This window comes from Hordeum vulgare, chromosome 2H (assembly GCF_904849725.1).
Source record: "Hordeum vulgare subsp. vulgare chromosome 2H, MorexV3_pseudomolecules_assembly, whole genome shotgun sequence".
Classification (NCBI taxonomy): domain Eukaryota; kingdom Viridiplantae; phylum Streptophyta; class Magnoliopsida; order Poales; family Poaceae; genus Hordeum; species Hordeum vulgare.
In genome coordinates this window covers 317,748,311-317,761,364 of record NC_058519.1, presented here as the reverse complement: position 1 = coordinate 317,761,364, position 13,054 = coordinate 317,748,311, and the positions used below count along the sequence as shown (strand labels likewise).

Genomic DNA, 13,054 nt, shown 5'->3' with positions numbered 1-13,054 from the left:
AACATCACATTCCCAGACTTAGTGAAAATCACAAGGTTTCACAAATTTGTCAGTTTCAGCCAAGTGTCCACTTTGACAGGGCACAATAGGTGCATACAAATTCCTAAGAACAAAACAAAGACCCCACGTTGTAGAGAGGTTCACCCACTATCATTCCATCAAGGAATCATCCACAAAGGGCCATAGCACCGCCTAATGTAAGGCTCTAAACATGGCATCATATCAGAAAATAATAGTTTTATGAAGTTGCTCTAAAGTGAAATCTGATTGCACCAATGGATTCCTGGGATGATTCTACCCCAAAATCATATATAATACATGGATACTTGCATGTAACAATATTGCACAGAGCTAGCTCGAAAATATCACTTAGAATCCTATAAACTACAAATGACTATCATCACATGTGAAAACTAGCACATATAGCATCACCTACACATGCACATCACTAGGGCTAGAACAACCCAACTAGGCATAGCATGGAATCACTAACATGTCACACCAACATATATTGATAGGTGTTCATCCACAAACACACACACATGTGCAACACCTACACATGCACTCACACAAGCACTACTCACTCCACCACATTACTAATGGCAAACATGAGGGATTAGGCCCTCATGCACAAGTGCATGGACACTCATGCACACACACACACACATTCATGTGCACACACACACTCACATACACATGCACATGCACTCATGTGCACACACATACACTCACATACACATGCACATGCACTCATGTGCACACACATACACTCACATATACTCTAGGCCTCAAAAGAAATAAAACACACCCCCTGGTTTTTTTAAAAGAAACAAAACAACAATATGCAGCAAAAGAAAAGAAAAAGAAAAAGAAAACAAAGGAAAAACAAAAAGCGGAGGCCCTGGGGATCGAACCCACAACCCCTGGCATACCCACACACACTCACACCACCACGCTACAGCATCGGCGCTTGACTTAGAGAGGGATGCATGCAAGCTAATCTCTCTGGCATTGCACCTGCCTCTAGGCGAAATAACAGAAAAATAAAAGGGTGTCCCGAGGGACTCAAACCCACAACGCACGGCTCGGTTCCACTGCGCTACGGTAAGGAATCTTACCAGAGAGGGGGAGCGTGCTCTATTGAGCAACCCCTCTGCAACTAACCTACCACCACACGGCGGCCGGAATAGGGGAGATCGACGGCGACACAACGACGGCTAATCCCTAATGGCTAGCACCACGAGGGGGAAGAGGGAGCCCTGGGGGTTCCATTCCCGCGCCTAACTAGGCAAGAGGACGGCTGCATCGGCGGTGCAACGGAGCTGCTGCTCCTGGCCATGGCAGAGCACGGCGACGACGACAACTACGCTACGACGAGCAATAGCTCTACGACGAGGGAAAAGGAAGAAGGAGGAGGTACTGCTCACCCCAACGCGTCGAGGAGGAGAAGGAGGCTCGACGAAGAGGAAGAAGAGGTGATGCGACGCGACCCTCTGCTCCTTCCGCCCGCGACGACGACGGCGAGGAGGGGCCGACAAAGGAAGGGACCCCCCCCCTTCCTAGCGATGGGAATGGATCGAGGGAGGATCCAGCATCCTCCCTGTGTGCTCGGATTCCACGGGGACGAACCGGCGACGAGGGGAGGGATGACGGCGACGGGCGGCGCTCTCTGTGAACTCTCTGGAGCTTACCTGCAGAGGGAGAGGGAGCGAGATGGGAACGAGGTGGCGGCGGAGGAGGAACCCTAGACGAGGGTCTCACATGCCGAGGGGATTAAATAAGGGTCGAGGGGACGGCCTCGACGTCCGTGAAGCCACGGCGTCGAGCTCACTCTCTCACACACGTGACACACTCTCTGACGGAAAGGAGGGGAGAAAGGCAACGACGCCAGGAGGTGGAAGAGGGTCGCCCAGCGGGCCAGGTGCTTGAGAAGGAAAAGAAAGAAGGGGTGAGGCCCAGGTAAGAGGAGGGAGCCGATCCACCTGGGCGCCTGCTAAAACAGAAAAGACTTAAAAGGGTTTTTCCTTTTTCAAATAAACCAAACAGAAAACAAAATACCCAACTTACACATGGGTTTTGAAAATAAAATAAAAACACCTAGGGCATGAGGGATTTATGCCCTATTTAAAAAAATACAAATCTGATTTTTAGAACAAGTAAATTATATTCAAAACAGGATTTATAATGTTGTTTTTTAATAAAAACCCCAAATGACTTAAAGCTTTAAAACAACAAGACAAATACCCCCTCAACCACAAATTAATACTCTAAATGTATAACATTTTTAAAACACGTTCCCACAAAGTTTAACACACAAGTTCTAATAACAAAAGGGAAGGCTTTGCCTTGTTTGAAAAGCATTGAAGTTTGAAAGCATGTTTGGAAGCATTGTATACAAACACCACAACACTCATCACACCAAAGCAAAGCTATCACAATCAATATGGAGTTGAACACAATGCACTTGAAAGGGATGCCATGATGCAAGATGATCACATGAGATGATCCACATGAAATGACAACTTTATAACATCCAAACATGGTTCCACAACATAGGAAAGGATCCAAATATGGTAAGGATTACATCTGGGGTGTTACAGAAGCCTAGATCCATCTTCTCTTTGCCATGAAAGATCCAGTCCCTTGCCATGAAGATTCAGTCCCTCGAAGCAATCTTTCATGTTCTCAGCTGATCGATTTTGCTGTGCATTTTTTTTAGGGAAGTCCACTCGTCCTTGGTTTTTTTAGGGGTCTCATCATGGTAATTAGGCGTTTTTTCTTTTTAAGAATTGATAATTTTTTAGGCAATTTGAGAATTGGTACTTAGTTGTGGGGAAGTTGTTTTTGCGAAGTTTGAACCATGCCCAAGCCCATCTGGAAGGCCCAGGCCTATACCGACAACCCTGATGCTGCGAGTCTGCGACAACGCCTACCCCGTTCGAGCCAACCCATACAAACTCAAACCCCCACGAAAACCCCTCTCTCATCTCCGCTTCTTCCTCGCCGCCGAAACCCTAACCTAGCCGCTCGTCGCCGCCGCCGCCGCCGCCGCCCCAGCCGCCATGTCGAACCCCAAGGGTTCGAAAATGCTCCAGTTCGTCAACTACCGGATGCGCGTGACCATCCAGGACGGCCGCCAACTCGTGGGGAAGTTCATGGCCTTCGATCGCCACATGAACCTCGTCCTCGGCGACTGCGAGGAGTTCCGCAAGCTCCCGCCCTCAAAATCTTCCAAGACCACAGGCGAGCGCGAGGAGCGGAGGACGCTCGGCCTGCTCCTTCTCCGTGGCGAGGAGGTCGTCTCCATGACCGTCGAGGGCCCGCCCCCGCCCGATGAGTCCCGGGCCAAGGCCTCCGCTGGCGGTGGCGCCCTTTCCGGCACTGGCGTTGGTCGCGCTGCCGGCCGTGGGGTGGCCACCGGCCCGCTGCTCCAGGCGCAGCCCGGTCTCTCTGGCCCTGTTCGGGGTGTAGGCGGTCCGGCTCCTGGCATGATGCAGCCGCAGATCTCGCGTCCCCCTATGCCGAACCTCTCAGCGCCGCCGGTCGCATACCCACAGGTCGTCCGCCCGCCCCCGATGGGTATGCCGTCCATGCGACCGGGTGGCCCGCCACCAATGCAGATGCAGTTTCAGCGCCCACCGGGTCCCCCGCCTGCGCCATACCCTGGGGGCCCGCCGCAGCAGTTCATGAGGGGACCGCCACCGATGGGGCCGCCACCAGGGAGGCCGGGGATGCCAGGCATGCCACCACCGCCAGGGATGAGGCCGATGCCACCACCGCAGTTTGGACAACCACCCAGGCATGGAATGCCGCCACCGCCGCCTGGTCCACAGCAGCCTGGACAGAACCCCCAGTAGTAGAAAAACCTATCTGGTAAGTAGCAGCACTAGAATTCTTCGATCTGCATTCAACTGTTGTTAAATAGTCTGGCTAGTTGTGATAATGCACTGTTATATTGTTCATACTTTTTAGTTCAAAGAATCGTATCTTGATCTGAACTATTTGCAGTGATGCTTGTAGCTTGGTCATATTTTCAACTTAGTCTCATGGTGGCTTGCTTACCTGATCCTAGTTCTAGTGTTCTGCACAATGTTTAGCTGCTGAGATCCGTCTTGTGTATCTATAACTGGATAGTGTATATTACTTACTAACTTCCTTGCTCTCTGTTTTTGCCGGCCAAATATTTTAGATGCATGCTATAAGCCTAGAATATACCATAACCTGTGGCTTTCCTGACACTTAGACACCTAGCCACTGTTCAACAACTCTCCCGATTAATCAGTTTTCTGTCCTATTAATAGCTTCTCGAGGGTCACCGAGTAGCCGGTTAAGTGATTAATCTGCCGATTAACTGGCCAATTGGGCGACCAAGCAGTTACCACTTTATGATTTCCTGAACAATTGCACTTAGTAGTCATATGTAGTTTAACACTACTTCAACCAGGAAAATGCCTGTGCATTGCAACATATACAAAATAGATACATGTTCACGAACTTGGAAAAAAATCACCCTAGCTTGGTATATTTCACTAAAATATTTAGTTTTCACCCAAAGTATATTCCTCTTATCTGTTTGGATGAGGTGTGGCAGGGATGGGGATTATTTTGAGAGACTAAGGGGTTATCGAGCAGATTAAGGGGGTCCATTGTCTTTTTGCCATGGCTTACCTCGCATGCATTAAAAGTAGATCGGAGGGTCAGAAATGACAGATGAAAAATACACCATCATCACCATCTGTGTCTTGGGAGTGGAGATTTTTATATCCATAAAATGTACAAAAGTACTCTTCATTCTAAATCAGTTCCATTTCCTCCTGTAGTCTATTATGAGATGGAAATGCATCTGCATTCCGCATGTTATGCTGTCATGAATTACCTATGTCATGCCATGAGGCAAAAGGCTAACTTGTATAATAAATCTATCAAATCTTCGTCTAATGGATGGTCTATGGGAGCGGTGTAACATTAAAAAAGTGCTTCACCACGAACTAAAATTCATTAATTTAAGTTTCATATGTGTGGTAATATTTGCCCAAAATTTCTGTTGAATGATGTCATGTTGGATGGTTGTATACATAGGCATTGAGGAAAATTGTTAGATGCTTTTGTTTGATGCAGAAAGCAGGCAGTGTGGAGTCCTTTGGCCGGAAGACATACCTGGGCGGCTTAAGCTCTTCCTAATATGATCATTTATACTTGGTAGTTCAAGTAGTAGTATATTGTTGTCTCAAGTCATATAAGTATGTCTATTCTTGGAGTAAAGTCGGAAATATGATTTCTTATTTGGCAGTATTAATTTGTTCAAATGTAGACGGTACAAGAAAATCTGAATGCCGAAGAACTCTTCTTTTGTAGTGTTTGTTAAGATCAAATCTTCTGTGTTGTTATCACAAAATCACATTATTATGTACTCCTGGAGGTGTTGTATGCTTAAGCATTTAATAGGTGCTATATGTTTTGCATAGTTGATTATTGTCATGTGCCTTTGGATGCATCCAAATGGTGTTCGAGTTTCTCAGAACCCCAAGCTGAAATTAATCTATAAGTTTTCATTTGATACCTTTGTTCTGTCTAACAGCAATGATGAAGTCCTTAGTTGTAGGTACTATTTGTGTTGAGCTCACCTCTATGGATCACATTAGTGATGTCTCCTCATGATCATTGTTTATAAAGCGTCCCGCTTCAGACGCTCAAGCGTCGCTTAAGTGACAAGGCGCCCTGGCAGCGCCTTAGATATTTGCCCGCTTTAGGCGCTTAGGTGTCGCTTAAGCGTTAGAGTGGGTGGTGCTCGCTTTAGGTCGCTTTACCGCTTTCTAAACAATGCTCATGATTCTGTCATAGATTGTGGCACATGTGCCCACTGTCCTGATTTTGCTTGTTTTTGTGCGCTTTGTTATATTCTTGTGGATGCTGGTGTATGTTGTGTTGAAGTAAATTTTTATGGAGAAACCTATATCATCCTAGGTCAGAAAATGGTGTGGAATCACATGCTTATTCATCTTTAGGGACGTGCTTATTAAGCATGGAGAAAGATGTTTATAGCCAATTGGGATTGTTGACAATTGAATTTAATGTGTGCTTATATATTCTTTGTTTGATGACTGTTTCATGTGATGTTCTGCTGTAGCTAAACATTGTTAGCACAGTTGTAGGCTAGGTAATTCGGCTTGAGTCTCTTTATATATAAATTTGATTGCAGTTTCTCCTTGCACATTATTTAATACCCCCTCCGACCCATATTACTTGCGGTTGCTTCAGAAACTTTCAGCGACAAGTAATATGGATTGGAGGAAGTATTGAGACTCATTCTTTGATGTGTATTGTACTGAATTTTGATCTCCTCTGCAGGTTTGGTGCTTCCATTGAAGATTCACCTTGAGAAGAGATAAAAGCCTTGTCAGTGTAGCACTCTTGCTTTTGATGGGAGGAGACGGACTGTTGTCCAGTGCGATGTACGTAAAAGAGGCTAAAGCTTGTTTAACTGTTGGTTGTTAAGCTAGGGACATGGATATACTATTTTGTTGTGTCGGGGCCTTGTTGCTGGATGTGCTTGCACTTGTATTGAGATGTTATTTCGCTCTGTTAACTTCAGATCATAAATTGCTTTGCTTGCATGTGTATCTGTTTCATTTGTTCGTTCTTTGATATGAATTATGCTGTTACTCATGTGATCTACTCCAGTGTGCCATAGGAGGCTTGGAAGCGCCAGTGTGGGTTGCTGTGTCATGGAATCAAATTTATGGCTTCTGATTCGAAGGATTTTCATAGGAATTTTTAATGATTACTAGCAAAAGGGCTCATGCGTTGTAACGGGAGAAAGAAATACCATACGGCACACTCTTAATTTATAAAAAATGTCTATAATTTGAGAATTTATAGTTACGATACAAATAAAGATGGTCTTATCTTATAAAAATGCAGTTCAAAATTTCACAGGTTATTTATTTTAACACAGCTTGCATGTAGATTTAATACGTACAAAGAATCAGTCAAGTGACCTTCAGTTTCATCTCTAATCCTGATTTTGTTGACGTGTTCATTCCCAACCCGGATGAGTACCGGTATGAAAGAAAGACGAATAATGATTTATTTATTAAGATTGCACCCTAGATAGTATTTTTATTAAACATTTAATAGATAAAATAATATCATATTAAAATTCTATATATTTTTCTAATCAAATTCCATGTATAATATGTTAAATTTGAAGTTACGGTTTAAAAGATATGAGTATTTAAAAAAATATTTAATATATACCACAAGGTTAATGTCATAAACAGTAAGGGCTTTTTTGTAAAATCACCTCGGTGGGTTTACGACGGAATCAATAGCCTCTTTATTATTAGGTAAAGATATAATTCTTAGGATTTTTCCTATGGTGGTTGTTTGGTTCAATCGGTTGAATCTTTGTTGTAGCAAATTTTGGAACACAATAACTGGAGTAATACCAAAGAGATTATAGACTGATTATAGACTTGTATTTCTGCATATTTAGTGGAAATAGGAAAAGTATACTTGTTCTGTTCCATAATATAAGACGTCTTTTAACATTATATATACTTCCTTCGTAAACTAATATAAAAGCGTTTAGATCACTATTTTAATTATCTAAACACTCTTATATTAATTTACGGGAGTACTATAGTATCCAAAAACGTCTTACATCATTATGAGACGGAGCCACTGAGGGAGTAGGATTGAAGTCTGATGCTACAGGATTTTGGATGACATAAAAACAAAGGATTCTTTCAACTGGATACTAGAAATGAAAAATAGAACACAAAATGTCCTTAGTAAAAATGGTGTATGGTTTATATGGTTAAAACGGTTCAGTTTATTTGTTTTTCTATAATTTCGGTTTTAAGGAAGTGACCACCGAAATGATACAAGAAAATTAGACATCGAATCATAGTAACCAAAATATGTCTGTTCAGTTTACCGGAAGGGCAATACTACGCGCCGGCGCGAACGTCAGATCTGGAAGCGGACCGTTAGATCTATTCATGCAACATTTTTTTTCGATGTAGCAAATTTTGGCGTGATGCAGCAATTTTCGTCGACAGTTGTAACAAAAAGAATTGTAGCAAAAAGAAAAAATCTACGTGACCGTAACAAAAAAAACAAAGCTGGTGATGCGTGGTAGAAAAATCAAACATTGGTTGTAGCAAATTTCTACATGAACGTGCATGCAATATTTTTAGTGAACGGTTGCAGCAAAAAATGATGCCGGTTATAGCAAAAATTAACACGGTTGTAACAAAAGTCAAACGCCGGTTGTAACAAAAATTGAACGAACTCGAGTTGCAACCAATCGTGGATGCAACTTTTTAAGGTCCTGTTTGGAACCACTCAGATTATAAAATTTAGTTTTTATAATCAATTCTATCTCTAAACAGGACAGATTATGGTGTAGATTATAAAACTAGATGGATAGATTATTAAAAACTCACAATCTACTCTACCCCAGCTAAAATCAGATTATGGATTGCTAATGACTCATTACCCTTGTAAAATTGGAGATAATTACATTCCTGCCACCGTCACCCTTTTCTTTTTTAAAAAAAAAACAGAAGGCGGACAGGTCATTATACAATTTAAAACCTGAATTACAGTTTATATAATCTGCCCTCCAAACATACCTACCTAGATTATTTTTATAAACCAGATTATATAATCTATCTTCATAATCCAGATTATCATAATCTATTATGGTTTCAAACAGGATCTAAAATGGATAAAATATAGCAAAAATGACAAACGTTTAAAGTAAAACTGAACGTGGTTGCAGCAAATCGGATAAAAAAATATTACATGACTGTCAGCAAGGCGCGCGACCCACGCGTTACCGACTGAACGATTCGGCCGGCGTAAAAGCATTTACCTTACCGGAAGGACGAATTACATGCACCCATCAGCCAGTGTCGAGACTAGTGAGTAGGCGTGGCATTGTACAGAATCACAAAATAATTAGTTACATGAGACGCACATACATACACTCGCTGGAGGAATTCATGGCTCTTGAGTATCCTTGCATGCAAAACAATAGTAAAATATTTTAATGAGATTAAATTAATACTTCCTAGGGAGTACTACTTAGCATGACGTTACGTATTAGCATGGGCCTACGTAGTGCTTATATTGAGATATTTCTTTCAACAATGTATACCAAGAGACTATAACTTAAGAAACTACTCCCTCCGTTCCTAAATATAAGACCTTCTAAAGATTACACTATAGAATACATACGGAATAAAATGAGTGAATCTATACTCTAAAATATGTCTATATACATCCGTATATAATTCATAGTATAATCTCTGAAATGTCTTATATTTAGAAACGGAGGGAGTAGCAGCGAAGTACCTTGAGCGGTTAGTCAGATGTCGTGGCAACTATACACACACACACACACTACTCCCTCCGTTCCAGATTTTACTAAGTGACTACATACGAAATAAAATAAATGAATGCATATTTTAAAATATGTCTATATACATTCGTATATAATCTTATAGTAAAACCTCTTCAAAGACTTATATTTAGAAACGGAGGAAGTAGTTGATACCCCGCACGTTGTTGCAAAATTGCGCGACTCAAAACATGAATATTTAAAGTAATAATATAAAAAGATGAAATTGAATATATATAATTTATTATGTTCGATTACTATATATTTGTATTGTTTATTATTAAATATGAATACTAATAGAATAAAAATTCATATGTATGTTTGCATGTTGATATGAGTCTTTTTCTACGCATATTTAATGATGAAGTGACATGCTTGCATGTTGAGATACCTATGATCATGGGGTAGGCCTTTTCTCATAAATGTTATGGGATGATGTAACATGCTTGCATGTTGAGAAAAATAGTTAGTGAGGGCTAGCTATTTAGATATAGAAGATTACCCCCCGGTTTTTGCATCCGTATGTATATCTAGCCATGGGCCGGGTCTAAAAAAGCCCATAGCACCCATAGCAGAAAACTAAGGCCCAGGCCCGGCCCTGGCCCTACCATCGGGCCTACTTTTTAAGCCCAAGCCCGACCCATCTATTAAAAAGCCCGTCGAGCCTAGGGCCACGGGCTAGGCCTCTTCCTTAAAATCTTAATATGTCAAGCCCAAGCCTAGCTTGGCCCTGTTGGCGGGCTCAAAACTCAGGGCCAAGCCTGGCCCACGGGCAAGCCCGTCGGGCCTAGGCCCTGGATTTTTGGACCTGGTCCGGACGGGCCGGTCCGCCCGGGCCGAAGATGGCGAGGTATATCCGTATGTAGTTCGTAGTGAAATTTCTAAAGAGACTTATATTTAGGAACAAAGGGGATAGTCACGAATATATATTAGTTAAGTACGATTGTGAATTAATTATTGGGTTAGGACAGTGAATCCTCGTCACATGTTATGGTTCAGCTCAACAAGCTGCATATGCTCTCGCAATCTTCCATGGAGAAAGTCTTCGGAGCATTATGGCATGCGAAAGCGGTGCCGAGAGATATGACCGAGCTTGCACGACGTCTTCAATATGCGCGTCAACAAATTTGGATGTTGAAAGTGTCAGCCTGCCGAGAAGGTGCTCGAGAAGCATGGATAATTGTTAAGACACACTATCATCTACTTGATACTCAGAAACTTGCCATTGTGGGCCCTTATGGACCCGATGGAAAGGAAAATTGAACCAAAGATAATCATGAAAACATCATGTCCGCTGCTTGGCTAACCGAGGAAGATTGTCCTCTTGATATCGCTACACACGACCTTGAGTAATTTGTGTAAACAGTCAAATGCCGTGTCCCAACTTTTATGTATCTAAGTATGTTTGACACGCTAAAATGCTCATATCCGCGATTTTAGTTCTCCGTTAACGAGGGATCGACTTCAACCTCCTTGACCAGAGGACGAGGAGGGTTCGCAACATCGACCAGTGTCCTCGCGCAACATTTGTACGCAATGCGGCAATTTGGTCATAAAATCAAAACACAAGTCCTGAGAAAGTTATGTTATATTGCTATTTAACGCAATTCACATCTTCGGTGAGAAATAGGTCCTCGAACAATTTATTTTCTCGGAGCATCATGTTTATCACAACTCGATAGCCTATATATTTGCTCCAAGGCCTTGTCTCGAAGATACGATCAACTTTAATATGTACGGTTATATACCTCAAATTATTACCTTTTGAATAGGCGTGTATTTTCACTTATGTTGTTGGTCGACCAATTATGTTCTTATGACCGCTAGGTTTCGGTTTCACCCGTTTGAGGTACTTGTCAGGTTAACCAAGAAGTAACAATTCTAGAGGTGTTCCCTTTGCACCCTTAGCCGAATTTATCAAAAACGTAAGAGGTAAGCAAATGAGCCACGCAACCTAGCTTGGCAAAGAATTTGAAGTCAAATTGATGCATATTATGGCTTTATAATGAGTTGTGGGGAGGTAGTGTTTGTAAATTAAAACATACGTTGTATATAATATGGGTTTTTGATGATGTCCGAGATTTCCAAGCCGAGGGCCCCCGTTGTGGTGGACATGACTATTTTAAATGGTCTGAGCTTATTTTACACAAACACAATCAAGTGTAAGCACTAAACAGAATGCCGCCATGAGACATATAAAAGAAACAACCGTATTAGTACCATAATTCGAATCTAATAAGAAAAAAGGTTAGTGGTCCACTATGTTGAGTTGTATGTAAGGTGACATATATTGACAACTTAATCTAGTCGTTGGTAGGAGTAGTTAATTTCCTTTCTTTCAGTTAAATTCAGTTAGGCATGTGCCACGTATGTTCGTGTCATGCATGTAGGTCTAGGACCCGGTCTTGGTGCTCGTGGGATGGCACGAGCGTGAGCAATATCGTAGCGCCGAGGTAGGATCTCTACCGGCCACCATTTTCTTCCTTGTACCAGAATAAGTAGCGAATGAGAAAGATAGGAAAGTCGCAAGGTTTCACGCGATGCAAAACACTAGTGTTCATCTCTGTCAGAGCGAGTTTCGGAGAGCGAATTCTGACAATTGGCATTAGAGCCTCCTCCGATCCAGGGCGACCATGTCCAACGGGCACGCGCCCACGTCGATGTCGCCACCACCCAATGGACCGGGAGGTTGAAGCGGTACTACAACTGATGCAGATGGCGCGCCGACAGTGACATGGGCGCGTGGACGGAGCCGCGGACGCATCGTTGTTAGGCGTGGCGGCAACGAGGTCATCATCCACGAGCGCGTGGTGCAGGAGCGCACGAACTTCGGCGGCAACATCGTCTACCCCACACTGACGGCGAAAAACTACATCGATTGGGCCCTCGTCATGAAGATCAACCTGCTTGCGCAGGGCCTCTCGGAGGCCATGTCCGGCATGGGGGTAGTGGGAGATCGCGAGGACATGGCGGCACTCTTGGTGCTGATCCGCGCAGTGCCGCCTGAGATGGTTCCGGTGCTCGATGTCAAGGACACCGCACATGAGGCATGGGAGGTGATCCGCATGATGGGCGTGAGAGTTGACAGAGGCGAAGTTGTCCATGTCTTTCGATGAGATCGTGTGTATCGTTTTGGTGGAGTAGACTTCGATGATCCGACTACGAACGTGTGAGGACGTCGCGCCTTAGCAACCACTAAACCAACTCCTAGAGGTTATTGATCACGCCAAAGCACGATCAACCTGACCACGAAGGTCTGTTTCCTACACGCAAACGAAGAACAAGCAAGAAACCAAGATTGCAATCAAGGTATTGGGAATATAAGAGGAAAGGTTTATTGATGAAGGTGGGGTTTTGTGACGCCTTTTCTGGTCGTAGAACACACATGAAGGACACGAAGTTGCAGCTATGGCGAACTTGTAATCTAAACAAAACCCAAGTATAAATGGTGCCCTAAGGGTTGTATATATGAGGGAATAGAGAGGCAATTTCGTGAACCTTGGAGGAGGGGTCCGAAAACAACCCTAATCTCGGTTTCCCCACACATACGGACTCTAAAAATAGCCTATACTATAATATTTTGAAATACATGGTCTTGGCCCAAAAATAAGGTGGCGCAACACCTATAATAGCCTATGGACGAAA

General features: G+C 43.1%; 1 protein-coding gene across 1 annotated transcript; it reads left to right on the top strand.

The window, feature by feature from the left end:
* The first annotated feature begins 2,940 nt into the window (after positions 1–2,940).
* On the top strand, positions 2,941–6,614 carry LOC123426167 (small nuclear ribonucleoprotein-associated protein B'-like). Its single transcript, XM_045109942.1, has 2 exons — positions 2,941–3,873; positions 6,349–6,614. Exon 1 carries the CDS (start codon positions 3,063–3,065, stop codon positions 3,855–3,857), a length of 795 nt encoding a protein of 264 aa, XP_044965877.1. The 5' UTR covers positions 2,941–3,062; the 3' UTR covers positions 3,858–3,873; positions 6,349–6,614.
* Positions 6,615–13,054: the final 6,440 nt, after the last annotated feature.

Bases quoted from the DNA above. Each gene is read 5' to 3' on its own strand.
- LOC123426167 (XM_045109942.1), top strand. From the start codon at position 3,063: ATGTCGAACCCCAAGGGTTCGAAAATGCTCCAGTTCGTCAACTACCGG.